Raw genomic sequence first — 19733 nt, forward strand, 5'->3', positions numbered from 1 at the left:
CTTTTTAGGTTTTGTTCCTAAACTAAGAACTGCCCCTCTACCTATATCTAAACAATACATTCAACAGCATCTAACAGAATGGTTTCAAAAGTATTTTTTTTTTTTTTTTTTATAGTAGAATTTAAATTAGGAGCATTGAAAAAATCATCTTTTTTATTAGATTTCAGAGAAATTATATTCAGATCATTAGATTTAAAAAAAAATATTTTGTATCATTAACATGAATTATTCGAATGGTAGATAAATTAAATTAAATAATTTGTTTTATAAAATTAACATTATTTATTTCATAGAATTAATTATATATTATTTTATTAAATAATTTAAATAACATAATTTACTCAAATCCAAAATTCACCTCAAGTAATGTATGTTCATATACACAATAAAGCAGCTATTTTTTTTCTAAACTTACTAAACTCTAAATGAACAAAGTAAGAAAAGAATTATTATGTATACAAAATTTAAAATCAAAATAAAATAAGTTTAAGTATTTTTAAATTGTTGCATTATAATTCAAATTTGTCTTCATTATAGCTTACAGATAATGTTTCAGTCCAGTCAAATCATAGTTTTGGTTTTTTATTGTTAGATGGTTAGATGGCTCTTTAATGATTGTAATAGTTTCGGTGTCATCAGCATAAAGTTTGCAATGATAAATAATTAGAGTAGGCATTGTAGAAGAAGGTGAGGAATGACACTTATCCTTTTCGCAAACCCTAAGACATATCAAATAAGTTAGGCTCTGAATTTCCTTGATAAACTAACTGTTTTCTATTGGAGAGGTATGCAATTATGCGCTGGTAGATGCGCCCATTGAAACCATGCACACATATTTTTGTGAAGATATAGAGAGTGACTCTATCAAACACTTTAGTGAAGCATCGTAAATGAAAACATGACTCCATAGCTTTAGTAATAAGATTAAATGTTACTAATAGATTTGTCACACAAGACCAGGGGGGGAAACTTTGTAGGTTTTAGACAAGAAGTTTCTTAGAAGAGTGAGTGTTTCCATCACTTTGCATAGTACAGGTTTAATTGAGGTTAGGCAATAATGCAAATAAAAGCAGATAGATTTTATTTTGGTGTCTGAGTAGACAACTTTTCTGTGAAATGGAGTAGACAACTTGTATGTAAAGTGTAAAATGTAGACAACTTTTATGTAAAATGGCAAAGTCAACTTCTGTATCAGAAATCAATACTTAAATGATAATCAGGAAGTATAAACAGTTATAGTTTTATCTTTTACCTTTTGCAAATAAGGCAATGCAGTATAGAGTAATAGTTTTATATTTTACCTTTTGCAAATAACGCAATGCTAACTTTTTCAAAAGCCAATACTTTAATCATATTTTGTTTTAAGTGTTGTTTATTCCAGCATGGCCTGTTTTTTCATGTGCTTGTAATAATAATATTTTTGATGCTTGACCCACTATGTTAGTGTCTTCCAGCATACTAAGAACAGTATAATCAATCTTGGATTGATCAGTTTTTTAAAATCAGCTATTCCATTTAATTTTTTTAGTTTTTGTTTTTTATGTTTTTTCAACTCTGAATTGCTAGACAAGTTTAATATTTCATCATCAAAGGTGTTTTTTGTTTTCCATTAACTAGGGTCATTTATACACATCTTGTACTATTTAAACTATTAAGTTTTTTTAAGTTTGTTTAGCCATTTAGGCCATTTAACATTTTCAGAATTCCTTCATCTAAAGAAAATCAATCAATTAAAATTGTTTCTTGTTGTAATTTTCTTTAAAATTTAATTTCTTTTAAGTTAATTGCAATAGGTTTGCTGATTATAACTATCAAATAGTAATCTTTATGTTATTTCTTTTTTATCATAAGTATTTTTAATAAAAACAGATGGTGTTCGTATCAATATTGTTTGTTATGAGCAATGATTTGTAATAGTTCTTTTTAGTTTGAGATCATAAAGATTGCTTACTTCTTTTTTGTTACCTCCAAATTTCTCCAATCAAATTTTTCCAATCAAAGTTTTCCAATTAAATTTATCCAATCAAAATTTATCCAATCAAAATTTTCCAATCAATTTCTCCAATCAAATTTCTCCAATCAAAATTCTCTAATCATGTTTCTCCAATCAAATTTCTCAAAATTTTAGGTAAGTTTACATTACTGTTACACATTAGTGAAATTAATTTTTATTAATAAAATAGATATTTAGTGAAATTAATTTTTAATAATAAATTAGATATTTTATTAATGAATTATATCAGTTCGTTAATAAAATATCTAATATCTTTTATAAACTAGATAAATCTGAATATATAAAAATTATTAAGAAAAATTTTTTGTAGAGTAACCAAATTCAACATTTGTTACCTACCAACTATGCAATAGTGATGCAATAAACATTGTAACAATATTTGGAGCATTGTTTATTGCTTCACTATTGTCTGTCATTCATTACTATTGTCTGTCATTGTATCTATTGACTAGTGAAAAAAAAACAATTGAACAGTTAAAGTTTAATGAGAAAAGATCTCTTTTTTTCTTGCATTAATAATGTTAATATAGATTTTTGCTGGATGTTTTTAAGTTTTTTTGTATTTTTTTAGTTGTTTAGAAGAAATTCAAAATGGTATAAAAATATTGTTTCCCTATGTCAATAACATTAAAGGATTGTCGGCTATACAAGATAGTGTTTTTAACTTATTTCTGCCTGGTAATTCTGTAAGTTTTTTTTTTTTAAGATTTTGATTTTAAAGTAAAAATGCTTATGAATATACTTAATCAATAATCTAGACTGTATCCTGAATGTATCCACAATGAAACTTTTTGATGTTCTTAAATATTTAACATGCATGCCTTTAATAATATATAAACTGCATAGTTTTTATATCATTAAACGTATATCTTGAAGTAAATATCAATTGTGTAGGATTTTATAAAAGTTTAAATATTAAATTGTATTCCAACAACCAAGTGATTGTTTTTTTTATATAAAATTTTACCTTAAATTTTTTATTTTAGTATAATATAAAAATTAAGTATAAAATTTGTCATTCAGCTAAAATATAAAATAATTTTAGATTTAAATTTTTAAATTTGAAATTAAAAAAAAAAAGATTATAACTAAAGATTTTTTCATAAAGTTATATTTTCTTGTTACTAAATTAATACTCAAGAAGTATGATTGAAATTAAATTGGTAAAAAGTTTTTACCTGTTTATTCATATAATTTTTTTTTAAACATTATAATTTGAGTTTAATTTGTTTTCATTAATTTCATCTTGTGATCTGTTGTTATGAAAGTTTTTGTATGCAATTCGGATTTAGCTGAGTTTTCACTATCTCAAACATCAAAACAGAATCTTAAACAAATTAGCTGCAAAGTCTTTAAGTATACACAATCTGTGCCAAATGTTTTATAAGACCAGAAACTGGTCTTGGAAAAACTTTTCTCTAAAATCAACTTTTTTTTCAGTTGCAAACTTGAATTTTTTCCCTTTCAAATTTTTTTTTTGGTAAATTAATCTCATTAACGAACTGCATTTGATTGGCTCAACTTCAATACAGGTATATATAATCCTTAATTTATTATGTTTATAAGATATAATATAAGTAACTAATAATTCTAGAATTTTTAGGTTTCTGAAGACTTCGAAAATCCATGGCTTAAAAAATGTGATTTATGTTTTGGGAAACCTATTTCAATATGGGATGAGATATTTAAACCAGGTTTTGTGTCTCAAGCTGAGGTGAATTTAATTTTGTTTATTTATGATTTAATAATGTTATTATTTTATTTGTTATTTTAAATTTAATTATTTGTTAATTTTATTGGATTTAAAAATCATATTTTTATATACATATTTTGAATATTTAAATTTTCTATAATGTCTTAAATTTTTGCATTCAGTATATTAAAATATTTAAATATTATTGGATATTTAAAAACAAAGAATTTGTTTTTAAATATCCCATAGTTTTTTTTGTTTGGTTAAAAAGGTAGTAAGTTAACATAAAGGTATAAAAAATGAGAATAATAAAGTAGATTTAATAAAGAAAATGAAGAAAAGTATACAAATAAAGTAGAAATAAGAAAAATTATGTATATATTTTTACAAAATATCTAGAAATCTAAATAAGTCTAAACATAATCTATATATTGTCAAATCTAAGCAAAATAGTAATATATTAAAGAATATTAAGGGATCATCCATAAAGTATGTATGCTTGGAGCGGAATAGGGGGTCTGCAATTGGCGTATATGAGATGGAAAGTAAAAGCATATGTAGTTGATGGACAGTCCCTAAGGATTCTTAATTAAAGCAATACAACCAGTATTGATACGAATAGATACAAATCTGACACAATAAAAAAACTCCTTTGATCAAGAAAACAGAACCTTCGAATATTGGTGACAATCAGATACAGGTGTCTTGATTAATAAAATCTGAAGCAATTGCAAAATGAAAACACTGGTTTGTTTCTTATTAATTATTGACCATCAAAAATATATAAATTTTTTATGTTTGTTGGCCTAATCACTGGCCATCATCAAAATTTAATCACTGATTTGTTTCTTATTAATTATTGACCATCATCAAAAACTATTTATTGTTTCTTTTTTGTAAATCATTGGCCATCTAATCATTAGCCATTATCAAAGTTTATATATTGGCCATCATCGTTATTTAATCATTGTTCTATCCTGTAAATTTATTTCTACTTAACTTAATGAATACTAAAAACCTCTAGCAGTAGGATTTTACATTTAAGATTTAAGTTTGAACTCAGCATGCATAGTTACTAGATTGAACTTTAGTGCTATGGAAAACTTGCCTCAATTAGCTTTGCTATTGGAATATTTTTTTTTTTTTTACAATTTGTGCAAATAAATAAAATAATCGTGTAAGTTAAAAGCTTTTGTTTAAAAAAATCTAAATGTAAAGTCCAAATATAAATAAAATGTACATGCATATAAGCATTAGCATACAAATGATTTTTTAGGCTAGATAGTTGCATTAGTATACATATGCTGGATAGTTACTGTATACGTATGCTGGTTTTTTAAACTATTATAAAGTTTAAACTAGATTGAAATAAAACCTTTTTTTATATTTCTCTTGTTTACTGTTGACTTATTAACCATTAATTACATTGTACATTTGATGGAAAATAATGGAGGACACAACAAAAGAAAGTACATTTGATGTAAAATAATGGAGGTCATAACAAAGGAGAGTACATTAGATGGAAAACAATGGAGGACACAAAGTGGAAAACATGTTATGCAATTTATGCAAAATAAGTATATATACAGTAGCGTCCAAAAGTAATTGGACAAACACCTTTTTTGTTATATTTTCTCATTAAGTTAACATTTTTAAATGAAATTTCAAATCAAATTATATAACAATTATGAAAAACAAAACAAAAATTCCCTTTTGGGAGTTATTACTCAAAATTTTGATAAAAGAATGGAAATGATTGGCTCAAAATTTTAATAAAAAAATGGAAATGATTGGCTCAAAATTTTAATAAAAGTATGGAAATGATTGGCTCAAAATTTTAATAAAAGAATGGAAATGATTGGCTCAAAAGTAATTAGACAAACTAAATTCTAATAACTTAGTCTTTGATATAACTTAGTCTATTTTAACTTCTTTTTCTGACGGCAGATTTTTATAAAAACATTGAATGATCAATAATTTGCAATGGGACATAATAAATATTTAAGTGAGGCAGTTGGCAGTTGGCGAGGCAGTGAAAAAGTTGATTGTACAAGCATCTAATAAAGATTGTGCGACAAATTTCAATAGATTGAACATTCTGCAATCAACAGTTGGTTATACATTAAAAGTTTTTCAAAAACGGAGTCATTTCCAAGTTTTAACAAAGTTTTAACAAAGTCAGGGCGCCCGAAATCAACAACTTTTCACCAAGATAATGTTGTAGTAAGATTGTCAAAGGAAGATCCACACAAGAGTGCTAAAGATATTCATAGAGAATTTACACAGTCACATCAAATTTCTTGCTCTTATGTAACAGTAAAGTGTCGCTTAAGACAAAATAACCTTTTTGGCCGTCATCCTGTTAAAAAAAATTTGATTTCTGCATAAAGTTGTAGAGCACGTGGAGCAAAATTTTCTTAAGAACATCTAAATTGGACAGCAAACCAATGGTCAAAAATACTATGGAGTGATAAGTCAAAGTTTAATATATTTGGTTCTGATGGTATTAAGTTTGCTTGACGTCCAATATGTTTTTGAAATTATGTTATGTACCAAGTTCCTACAGTAAAGCATGGTGGTGGTTCAGTAATGGTTTGGTCATGTTTTAGCTGTAGGTCTAATCTATCGAGTTCAAGACATTATGGACCAAAACATGTATTAAGGAATAATCAAAGATATAATGCTGTCACATGCAAAAGACAAAATTGGTTAGACTTTCCAAAACACACCTCCAAGCTAGTCAGGGAATTTTGGCTCAAAAGAAAGTTCGTATCATGGAATGACTGTCACAATCTTCGGACTTGAACCCAATACAACTTCTTTGGAAATATATATAGAGAGAAAAATTAGTGTTCAAAAACCATCTAATCAGCATGATTTCTTTGAGTTGATTAAGCGCACTTGGGAGGAAATACCAATTGATGTTTTAATTAATTTGGTTGATTCAATGCCACATAGATGTAATGCTGTCGTTGCGGCAAAAGGTTTTCCAACGAAGTACTAGGATTATGCACAGATTACATACATTATGTAACAGAATATAACACTATGTAACATTATATATATTATTTAACAGAAATCTTCATGCGAAATGCTGAAAATTTGTCCTTTGTTGATAAAGTTTTTTTTTAAATGACATATTTAGTTTGTTAATTACTTTTAAGCCAATCATTTCCTCTCTTTTATTAAAATTTTGAGTAATTACTCCAAAATTTGGATTTTTGTTTTCTTTTTCATAATTGTAATATAATTTGACATGCTTATGCAAAATTTCATTTAAATATGTTAACTAGATGAAAAAATATAACCAAAAGATGCTTGTCCAATTACTTTTGGATGCTACTGTATATATATAGTTCTATAAATTGTTGCCTTTGGGAGTAAAAATGACTTTTTCGCCAACAATTATGTCACTTTTAATTACTTTTGACTTTTGTCCAACATTTCCGTGTTGTCAGAAAGTTAAAACCATTAATTTCATTACAAGTTAATTGTTTTTTAAAAAAAAAACAATTAACTTGTAATGAAATTACAAGGTCCCTTCAAAAAGATTATCCCTTATTTTTTTTTTTAAAAAACATCCCTAAAAAGAATATCCCTTATATGGACATCAAGTTGTAATGAAATTATAACTTGATGTCCATATAAGGGATATTCTTTTGTGATGGGACAAACTTTGGACCAAGATTAAGTAGTTCAGTAGTTGTTTTATCCAGATTAATATTTGTTAAATTTAGTATAGCTGGTTTTAAAATTCAATTAGGAAGATTTTTTTTCAAAACTGATTTTATAATTGATAATATTTTGCAATTTATAGTATTTTTCTTTCATTTCAGTTTTTTAAAAAAAATAATGGTAATTCTTAGACTTGTTTGTTATATTATTAATTAACTCATAATCATTAGATCTAATTTGTGATTAATGATATAAATTTAATTCATCAATTAATTTCTTACTTAAATATAATCTTTCTTTTGATTGGTTTCGAGAATGAACTAATAATTATTTTTTGTATTCTTTCATTATATTTTCAGCTTTTTTCGTACGTAATGGACTTTTTATTTTAAACAAAATTGGAATTATTTTTTTTTATATACATTTTTGAAGAAAAACAAGTAGATTTTTTGCAATTGCATTTCGTATCCTAAAATTTTGTAATTTTTTTGTTTCATTGTAGATCTCTATGCCGTAAAGAGCAGTGATAAAATCTTTAAAAGTCATTTCTTGTTATACGATATGTTTATAAATATATAAATAGATTTTAATAAAAAAGGCAGTGTATAACTATTTTTTAAATATATTTTAGATATAATAATATACTAACGATATTTCGTTGACCTATTGTGGTCAGCATCATCAGGTAATCAAAGCAGTTTATTAAACTACCTTGGATACCTATTATTGGCCCTAAACTCCAAAGAGAATTTAGAAAACAAAACATCAGAATTATATATTCTTCACCTCCCAATTTAAATAACATAATACGCAACAACAAAACAAAACTACCACCGAACTCGAACCCGGGTGTTTACGAGCTTAAATATATATACGGAAGTATATATATTGGTGAGACCAAAAGTATGTCATAATAACTTATTAAATAAGAGGAATAAAATAGTGTCTAAATGTCGACATAATGCAAATTTCTACTTGCAAAATTCAATACGGGTAATTAGGCAGCTGTTTTTAGATTTTTCTTTTTTCTTTTCATTGTTTGTTATTTTGACGACGGAGCACACACCACTGTAATTTTATATTTTAACAGTATTTTAGTTTCTTGATTTGTATTAAAGACAAAATCATCAGCCATCAAGATAAAATTAGGGTCAAACTATGTCAAGATGCATTAATTTTAATTGAGGAAACTAAATAAATGTATTGTTTTTTAAAAAAACCCACAAAAACGCAAGTTAAAAGACAAGAATGTTTTTAGTTTGAATGAATGTCTTAAAGTAAAAAAATCGTGTTTTTCATTTTAGTTACAATGATAATTTATACTTTTGAGAGAAATTTTACTTTTGTAAGAGCCGTAAATTGCTTCTGTAAACTGTTTTAGGGGAGTGTGAGCAAAAGCTAAAGCTTTCACTTCTTGCCGAGGCCTGTATATATATATATATATATATATATATATATATATATATATATATATATATATATATATATATATATATATATATTATATTCCTGGTATATCGTAATTCCTGGTACTTTCTCTGTAGATAAGTATGTAGATAAAGATCTCTGTAGCTTAAAAAAGTAAAATCAAAATAATTCTTTTTATTTTAGTTAATAATTATTGATTTTATATAAAAAGCATACTTTAAACATATTTTTTATTTTTTTTACTAAAAAAATAAAAAATATGTTCTTATATTTATTTAAGGACCTAATTATAAAAATTTTAATATATTTATGTTATAATGACAGTAAAAGATATTTTTTTAATGGTTTTAATTTTACTCCTTCTTAGATAATTATTAGCAAGCATCTTGAGACAAGCTTTAATTCTCTGGAAAAACAGCTTGAATCATCCTTAAAATCAATGGAAGATTCATTGAATGAAACATCAGAGGTTTTCTGGGATCATGATTTAGTTTCATTTTTATGGCATGATTTTCCTCAAGATTTTTCAAATTTGATAGACGATAAACTCAAGGGGCTTGATAAAAATTTTCTTTCTATGAAAATTAAAAGTTATACACCAAGCCTAAAAAAGTATGTTTTTTTTAAGAAGAATTTTAAAAAGAAAGTTCTTCTCTTTATCATTTATATATATATATATATATATATATATATATATATATATATATATATATATATATATATATATATATATATATATATATATATATATGTTTTTTTTAAGAAGAATTTTAAAAAGAAAGTTCTTCTCTTTATCATTTATATATATATATATATATATATATATATATATATATATATATATATATATATATATATATATATATATATATATATATATACATATATATATACATATATATAAATATATGTATATATGTATATATACATATATATAATATGTATATATGTATATACATACATACATACATACATACATACATATAAAGGGTGCATGGGGAAAACCAGTGATTCATGCTTTCATGGTTCCGTATATATATTTCAGGTTTGTAAATTAGTATGATCTATTAAATAATAAATTAGCGTAAAAATATTTTTTAGGAATGTAAATTATACATGCAGCATTGAATCCTAAATGAATGTCCATTTTGGACATCACTGGTTTTCCCCTTTTAATTCTAGATTCTGATTTAGAAACCAAAACAACAATCAATACGTTGCTTATCAGGGTTGATAAAAATCACGATTTTTTGAAAAAAAAACTTAAAAAAATCGATTTTTTTGATTTAAATCAGATTTTTTTGATTTAAATTACATTTTGGAAAAATAAACTCTTAATCAAGTAGTTTTTAAAAATATAATGAAATCATAACTAAATTAATTTAAAACATTGAAAAATCTTTTTTAATGTTGATTATTTACAAATTTTCAAAGATTCAATCAAATAAACTCATTCTTTTCTTATGCTTTTTGATTAAATAGTTTGAATAGGAAAACCAATTTGCCTGCTTTCTCAATTCTGAGTCTATTTGGTAGTGGTGTAGTGGTAGAGCGCTCGCTTCATAAGCGAGAGGTTCCGAGTTCAATCCCCACCACGTCCCTGGTAGTACCACGCTCAACTTGTTTCTCCGCGCAGCGGCCTTGTTCGTCAAGGTTCGTGTTTCGAAGTTATAGAGTTGAGAGAGGGTTATGACCACAATTAAGTAGCCTCCTCATCTGTAGTGGCCTTCTGGGCCTTGGGGAGGTGAAATAACAAAAAAAAAAAAAAAAAAAAAAAAAAAAAATTTCTAATGTTTGAATGCGCAAGACCAAATGATGAAAATGTTCTTTCAACTCCTGCAGATGAAGCAACAGCAGTAAGTAACTGTTCAACAACTTTTAGTAATTCCTGATTCACACGATCATTATGATATTTCCATCAATCACATGGGATAATAGTTTGAACAATGTTATCATGGAACATAAACTTTTAAAATGATGCTGCTTCTGCTTTAAAGTTAACCAAAAGTGGAAGAAAATCTGGATTTGTTGAAGCTGCAAAGTCCATGCCAATCTCTATTTCTTTATCAGTTAATTCTTTACCTCTGTATTTAGGATTAATAATATTAGCCAAGAAATGAGCTGGGTAATTGCATGTTGTATTCTTTTGGATAAATTCATCTTGGCCAAGCTTAGGACTTAATTTCCTCTGAAGATTTTTCCATATCACCACACTGTCACCAGTAGTACTACTATCCTGCTGTTGGTTTAAGCATTTGTTACAGTTCTTCTGCACTATGCTTTACACCAAGTGTATTTATAATATTTGTAATATTCTTATCAATTGTTCTGTTTTCTTCACAAATTGTTAACAGAATCGGCCAGTATTTTAGATAGGATTCAAGACAATCAGCCAATGTGTTCCATCTGACATCTTAAAACATTATAAGTTGTAGCCCCTCTTTTGCTTTGTATGTAGCAGCAGAAAAAAGGTTGTTTCTAAAATATTTAACAACTTGAACAATCTTGATGTTTTGAATTGCCAAATCTTGGGTCAACAGATTGAGAATATGAGCTAAACATCCATATGTAATAACATTAACATTATCCCGAGATTCCAATTGTTGTCTCATTTTCAACACATTTGCTGCGTTATCAGTTACTTCACTGCAAAGTTTACAACCAAATTGTTTTTCGCATTTGTTGATAGAATTAACAGCAACGTCAACCAAATAATCAGAAGTATGTGAATAGCCGGAGGTATCAATTGTATCTGCAAGATAGATATCTGAATTTATTGTTTTTATTGTTGCACAAACTATTGGTTCATTATGAACATTGCTCCACCCATCAACATTCATAGTTACAGACTGATCATGTAGCAAACCTGAACAGATAGTTAAACTGTTCTTGTGAACAGTACCTAGTAGTTTTCCACCAATATCAATTCTATTAAGAGGGTTATATCCTGGGCATAAAAAATGGATCATCTTGATAAATTCTAGATGGTCAACCATTCTTAAAGACAAGTTAGTAGTATAAATCATTCTTGCTATCTGCTCATCAATAGCTTCTTTTTCAGATTTAGTGGTTTTAATAAGGTATGAATCCAATTTAGTTGTCACTGCCTTTTTATTTTAACACAAAAAACTTGTTTTATCTACAGCAGATTAACTAGATTCAGTTTTCTTAACAGAACATTGACTAGTTTGTGGTTCTTCAGTTGTTTGGTTGATATTTTCTAAGGTTTCTTGACAAATAATAATGTTTTTGTCATCTTGAACATCTTTCAGAAAATTACATTAAGCAGCACTTTTGTGGTTTCTCATTCAAGCAACCAAATCTGCATTTGTACACCGCAGCTTTTGCATTTGGCTTTATTACCCTTTTTCTCAAACTTTGCAGGTTTCTTCGAACCATGTCCAAACTGCATCTCCTTTTCTACATTTACCAGACATTTTTGTTTCTAGTTATATTAATTTTATTTTACAACTAAAAAACAACAACCAATAAATGAACGCTGTAATTTAAACCAACCCAAATAAATGAATAATGTAATTTAAAAACCAAATAAATGAATACTGTAATTTAAAAAAATTTGAATATACTCTTATATAAAAGGAATATATTTATATTTATTATATAAATAGCAACAAAAACAGAAATTAATGTAATTACTCAATAAGTTAAAATATTAAAAAAAAAAGTTTACTTATATGGATAAAAATCTTACAATAAATTTAAAAATTTAATGATTTATATGACTAATATATATTTTATATTATAACTATTATAACTAATACTAGTTTATGCAGTAGTTATATTTAGCTAGTGCAATTGACTTTAATTTGATTAATCAATAAATAATTGTTAAAAATAATTAAAATAAAAAAACTCAATTTAAATCATAATTTTTATTCGTCTGATTTAAATCATGATTTAAATCAATTTAAATCAAAACAACCCTGTCGCTTATAGTATATTTAAATCAACCCTCAGAATTAATGAGGCCTTAATGGTGACCTAAAAGTGATTAAGGTCGGTAAAAAATTCCCGACCTTGTTTCTATGTTTTATGGTAAGCCCTTTGTGTCAAATATTTTTTGCCGACCTATTGCCAACTTCTAACAGTTAGAGGTTAGCTATTTATTGCCGACCTCATTTCTTCTAATTCTGAGGGTTGTTAAATACATTTCTGTTGTTTTTAACTTTTGTTTTGACTTTTGACTTTATATAAATTTTGACTTTATATTAACTTGACTTTTCAATTTTGAGCAATAGTCACTGTCAGTGGGTGTGCCGAGAAACAAAAAAAACCCCTTGCTTTAGATTTATATGACTTACTGCCGTAACTTATAAGTAATATGCTTGAAAAATTAAAATGTATTAAATTCATTTTGTTAAGTCTTATTTTGACAAACTTTCTAAACCTCAACCCTTCTCACCTTCCACCACCCTGAGGCTAGCTTTCTAATCTTCAACCCTTAGGTTAACAAACGAAAAAAGAAAAATTTCATCATAAAATAAATAAGAAAAATACATATGAGGTTAGTAAAGAAATCAATTTATGAGGTTTTTTTTTTTTTTTTGAGGTTTACATTTCTAAACTTTTTAAATGAAATTTTACAAACAAAATTTTTTTTTTGGTAAAATGAAATTTGGTGTTACGCAAACATAAAAAGTGTTCCTTACAGCGCAAAGAATTTTGAACATCTCCGAATTCCCCTTTGAACAATATGGACATATCTGGGGTACACCTTATGCCCTTTTTTTCACATGAAATTTTGTGACCTAACTTTTCTTTTTTTTCTTAAAGATGCACCAGCTTACCTACAACATATTAGGGATAATAACTCAAAAAATTTTATTATGTGACATCACTGGTTTTCCCCTTGGACCCTTCATATATATATATATATATATATATGCGTGTCTATATATATATATGAAGTCCAAAAATGTGGTCCAAAAATTATGCGTGTCTATATATATATATGAAGTCCAAAAATGTGGTCCAAAATACAAAAATATTTCAACAAGAAAAATTTCAGAATTATGTTCTGAAATTTTTATTGACAATGTAAAAAGAATAACAAAAATAATTAAAGACTTTTTTTATATATATATATATATATATATATATATATATATATATATATATATATATATATATATATATATATATATATATATATATTCATATATATATATATAATATATATATATATATATATATTTACATATATATGTGTGTGTATTTTTATCACAAAATTCAATAGTTATTATTCAATTAAAAATATTTGTGCATTGATCTTGAAACGTCATTTCGATTTGAAAAATGTTTTTTTTGTATATGACGTTTTTTATATAATAGGAAAATAAGAAAATAAATTGCAATTTATTTGTATAATATATTATTTGATTAATAAATTTTGTAATTAAGTAATAAATTAAATAAAAAAATAACATGATTTGCATGGACGAACAAGGCTTGCGACCACACGCGCTTCCCGAAAGGCTTGATATTATCATCATAATAATTATGATTTAAACTTCAATATCTCAATTCGTTTACCAAATCATCAGAAAAAAGAAGAAAAACAAAGTATACAATACAATGTAATATTAAAAATAAAAGAACTACAAATCACAACAGTTTAGCGATAATCAAAGAGTTTATTTAAGAAGACTTTTTATTTAAATCTTATTTGTATGTAGTATGTCATTTTTGTTGTATGTATGTAGTTTTGGTGATCAAATATTTAAAAAATAGTGACTTTAACTCATGATTTAAATCTTTTTCAATATTTTCTTTAAATCTTATTTAATTCTTATTTAATAAAATAAAATTTTTTTTTAATTAAAACATTTTATAAAATATATATGTTTGAAACTTAAAATCAATATTATATTGGTTTGATTTAACTTGTTCTTCATAGCAATATGTTCAACTTAGTAATATGCCAGTAATATGTGAATCCAGTAATGTGAGACTTCAATTAGCTATAAAATCAATCAACCTAAAATTATTTTTGAGTTTTTTTTTTTTTTTTTTAAATTTTATTAAATTTTTTTATTAAATTTTTTTTAAAAATTTTATTAAAGTTTTCAACTTTTTTTTAAATTTTAAAATTTTTTTAACATTTAAACAATAATGCTCTAAATAGTACTCTCTTATTTGTACCCCTAATTTTTTAGCATTTCGAAAACTTAAAAGCAAACTTGTAAAACAAAAAAACAATTAAATGTTTGTAACTCTCTAGTGCTGATATATAAAATTAAAGATAAAGGTGTTTAAAAAATACAAAAAGTAACTCAATCATCTTATAGTTATTTTAAAAAGAAACTAAAAAACTCTAATAACATATAACAGTAATATCTAATAACAGTACAACTTGTTTCACGTCCTGCTGCCTTTCAGGATATGCATTTTTAGGCAAAGACTAGGAAATGCCAACTATGACTTAACACACCCCTTGCCTTAGGGTTTTGGTTTGGTGAAGGCTAGAGGTGGTGTTTCAATAAAAATATTAATCTTGCGCAAATGTTAAATGCATCTGGCTAATGTCTTGTAAAAGGCTTCCTAAGCAAAGACTTAAGTGGTAAACAGATTCCATCTGTTAACCAGCTTCGCACCCCTTTTTCATCTATTAGGCTGGCGTAGATGTATTTAAAATACTTTGTTTCCAGTTTAGAATGTTGAATACTGGATCTTCTTGTGTCATTGCTTGGGTTTGCTTATATTTCTGTTTTTTAAGACAAGGCAACTTGTTCTATTATCTGCTAATGATGGAACAGCTCTGAAACTCAGTTATATGGTTCTGAGGCTGACTGGTAGTCAGGTTTCCCGAACTCTGTGGTAGCTCCCAGAGTGGCATTGTTGAGGCCACATTTTGAGCCAATTGTTACTGCTTAGTGTTTATCAATAGTAATGAGGCAATGGACCGGACTGTCGAATAGTGAACTGAGTACTATCTGTGCTTTAAGTCAATTTCTTTAACCAATTTAAAAAATGACTCAAGTAACAAAAACTATAAAACACAAAAAACCACCGTCATCACCAAATTCTCTAAATCTATCATTCACTAATATTTGTGGTCTTTGAGGTAACTTTTTTTCTGTTGAGTCTTATCTTTTGCAAAGTTCACCAGACCTACTTGCTCTTTGTGAGACTAATTTGAGTTCAGCTGTCTTATTTTGCGATCTTAGTGTTGATGGTTATCCTTTAGTTTCCTTTTTAAAACTCTAATAGTCACATGCTTAGCCTGGGCATTTACATTCGTAAGAATTCACCCATTTGTTCGGAAACTTTGAAGGTTTGAATCCACAGATTATTCTTTTATGTGCTTTTGTTTAGCACCACTTCACTCTTTCTATATGTTATATATTGCTCTCCTTCATCTCAAGACTGCACTCGTTTCGATGTTATTTCAAATTGACCTGGCTTTTTTTCTTTATCCTTCAGCCAATATCATTGTTGTTGGTGACTTTAATGCTCATCACTCCGCAGATGTTAAGGCCCACAATTTTTGCCTTTCTTGATTTTTAACGCAAATAGTCAACTTTCCAACTTGCTTTCCTCACAATCCCAATCATTTACCTTCTCTACTAGAATTGTGACTTGTTTCTGATCCTAGTCAGTGCTCAGTTTCTCCACAATCTCCCTTAGGTGCTTTTGATCACAGTCTGATCTCTCTAAAACGATTATCTCATTATTTTTTATCATCAGAATCCTTTTATTATTGTACCTCTAATAACTACCATAAAGCTGATTAGGACTCTTTCCATGATTTTCTTCATGATGGTCCTTGGGTAGAAAGCTTTAGTCTTCCTGATAACAAATGTACTTCTTATGTAACTTCATGGATTCAGGCCGGTATGGAATCTTTTATTCCCTCTCGATGATTTCAAGTCAAGCCTTATTCTTCTTCATGGTTTTCCTCTCATTGTGCTGCTGCAATATCCATTCATAATTATTACTTCCATATCTATCGCCAAAACAATTAATTAGAATACAGGCGTCTGTTTACTATTTCTAAAACTTTTAAAAGATTTGTTAACAGTTATAACTAATAGCTTTTATTGTGCATTAAACAGATGTGAAGTGGTTAGGGCTCTCAACGTTAGGTGAAGGGCCATCGCTCTCAACGTTTCTGAAGCCTTTCATAAAGTTTGGCATGTTGGTCTTCTCCATAAGTTCTCTTCGCACAGTGTATCAGGTAATATCTTCGAGTTTATTGAATCTTCCTTATCAATCGTAGTATAAAATTTGTCCTCAATGGACAGCAACTCTTCTTCATTTTCTGTAACTTCAGGGGTTCCTCAAGGTTCTATCTTTAGCCCTATACTTTTAAATAAATCTTTTAAGTAATCTTTTAAATAAATCAAGTGTTATAATTATTTAGTTTTTACTATATAATGCTCTACTTTGGTATTGAGCACTCTTTAACAAGAAATATTTACACAATTACTGCAATATATATATATATATATATATATATATATATATATATATATATATATATATTTTTTGTTTTTTTTTTTTTTTTTTTTTTTTTTTTAGATTATTCACCTCCCCAAGGCCCGAGGGGGGCCACTACAGTCGAGGAGGCTACTCATTTTTTTGTGTTTTTTTATTTTTTAGTTGTTATTCGTGGTGCAACCCTCTCTCAACTCTTTAACTCCGAAACACGAACCTTGCCGAGCAAGGCCGCTGCGCGGAGAAACTAAGTTTATATATATATATATATATATATATATATATATATATATATATATATATATATATATATATATATATATATATATATATATATATACACCTAATGCTATAAATGGGTGTTTAGATAAGCAGTATGACCTCACACTGAATAAAGCCTGCTGCTGGCGGCTTTAGTATATGCATCTTATAACCTGCTGCTGCAAAGGAGTGCTGCTACATGAACTGAGAATTTTGCATGTGGTAGCAATCTTCTTTTTCTTAAAAGTTTTCTATAAACAAAAGTTATATACATATGTATATTTGTTTGTTAAAGCATTTGCTCGAATTTTGATGGTTCATTGCTGAATATATTGCAAGATGTTTGCTTTCTTGTTGAGGGATCATCTCAAAATACTGCAAAGCAAGAGGTATCTTTTTTTAACACTAACAATAATAATTCATAAAAATTAAAAACTATTGTTGACTTATTTTCATATATAAAATATTGTATGTATTATATTTTATTTAAAAACATTTGGTTTTCTAATAAGCATGGTTTTTAAATTAAGAGAAAAGACCAAAAAAAAACTTTTTATAATGGTAGCCAATTTTCATTATTTATTTTATAAATCTTTTTCTAAGAAATATTTTTTTTTTGGTCATAATTAATAAGAACTAACAATTTTGCATCTCTTTAATTATAAAAGTTATCTCTTAAATGCAAAGTTAGTAATTATGTATGTTGATTAATTTAATCATAATATCCTGTAACTTCAGGGGTTCCTCAAGGTTCAATCCTTGGCCCAATACTCTTTTTAATTTACATTAACGATCTTCCAGATATTCTCACATATAAGGTAGCATTGTTTGCTGATGATACTACCATTTATTCTTGTCAAAAAGAAGCCAACTTCTTTTTGACAAGAAACTTCTGCTACAGCATGGGGCTCACAGTGGCTGGTGAACTTTAATTCAGATAAAACTCAATTTTTTTCAGCTAATCGTTATTGCAATAATTTAGATCTTCCTATATTTATGAGTGCTAATGTACTTTATTAGTCATCTACCCTTCACCTTCTAGGATTAACTCTTTCTTGGAAACAGTATATCATCTGCTAATGTTGCGTCTCTTTATCTCGACTCTTACTCTGGATTCTATTCTTTATCTCTATAAATCTTAAATTCGTCCTTCGATGAAATACCGTTGCTATATCTAGGGCCTAGGGCCGATCTTCTAATGATTATCTTTCTCTTTTAGACAAGGTGCAAAAATGCATTGTAAACATGGTTGGGCCTGCTCTTGCAGCCAACCTCCAACCACTATCACATCGTCGTAACATTGCTTTCTCTTTTCTACAAATACTATAATGGGCACTGCTTTAAAGGGCTAGCATCTCTTGTACCATCTACTTAAGTTTATTCTCTTGTTACTCGTCATTCTATTAAGTCTCATCCTTTTTCTATGACTATTCCTAAGTGCTCCAAAAACTCTTATTTGTCTAGTTTTATCTTTCTTTCCTGATTGATATAATTTGCTATCTTTTAAGTTGTCTGTCAATCATTATCTTGCTCTACAAGCTTCACCTTTTCTCTTACAGTAACTTCCAACTCTTATAGTGGTTGCTTGCAGTCTTGTTGGAAGCGAAGATGTAAAAAAAAAAAAATATATTGAAATATTATCTGTTTAAAGTTGTTTTATTAACTTCAAGGTTTTTTTATATTTAACCTAAAATATATATTTTATTTTCTTCTTTCTTTATTGCTGAGATCTCACAGTCCTGATCAGATATCAACAATGGCTGATATTTGATCAGGACTGTGTAAATACCATTAAAAACAACAAGAATAAGACAAGGTTAAGGCAATGTCAAGATAAGGTTAAAAACAAATTATTTTTCCTAATGAGTGATTTTAAATTAAAATATTTTGTTAAAAAGCAAAAAAAAAAACTTGAAAACAATTTCAAACTTCAACATCAAAAAAAGCATAAATCCAAAAAAATTTTTTATATAAACATAAATGATTTATAATTTTTTATGTCTACATAAAAATTAAAAATACCTGGGTATTTCTCATAATACATAAAAATTAAAAATACCTGGATATTTCTCAGGTAATACCTGGACTATTTTATCAATTACTTTTCTCAATATTAGCAGCCAAGACGAGGGTGTGAATTTTGTAGTTTAATTTTATTAAAAAAAAAAAAAACACGAGTTTTTATCAGAATAAAATAAAAAAGTT

At 26.9% G+C, this 19733-nt stretch overlaps 1 protein-coding gene across 1 annotated transcript in view; it reads left to right on the forward strand.

Annotated features, from left to right (window-relative positions):
* Nucleotides 1-19733, forward strand: part of LOC101241111 (conserved oligomeric Golgi complex subunit 1) — a 70683-nt gene that overhangs the window by 44212 nt on the left and 6738 nt on the right. The window contains exons 14-18 of the mRNA XM_065816987.1: nt 9-90; nt 2586-2700; nt 3618-3728; nt 9178-9422; nt 17824-17917. Coding sequence (XP_065673059.1) covers nt 9-90; nt 2586-2700; nt 3618-3728; nt 9178-9422; nt 17824-17917 — 647 coding nt within the window. The remainder of the gene's footprint in view (nt 1-8; nt 91-2585; nt 2701-3617; nt 3729-9177; nt 9423-17823; nt 17918-19733) is intronic.

Source organism: Hydra vulgaris, chromosome 13 (assembly GCF_038396675.1).
Source record: "Hydra vulgaris chromosome 13, alternate assembly HydraT2T_AEP".
In the NCBI taxonomy this organism is placed as follows: Eukaryota; Metazoa; Cnidaria; class Hydrozoa; order Anthoathecata; family Hydridae; genus Hydra; species Hydra vulgaris.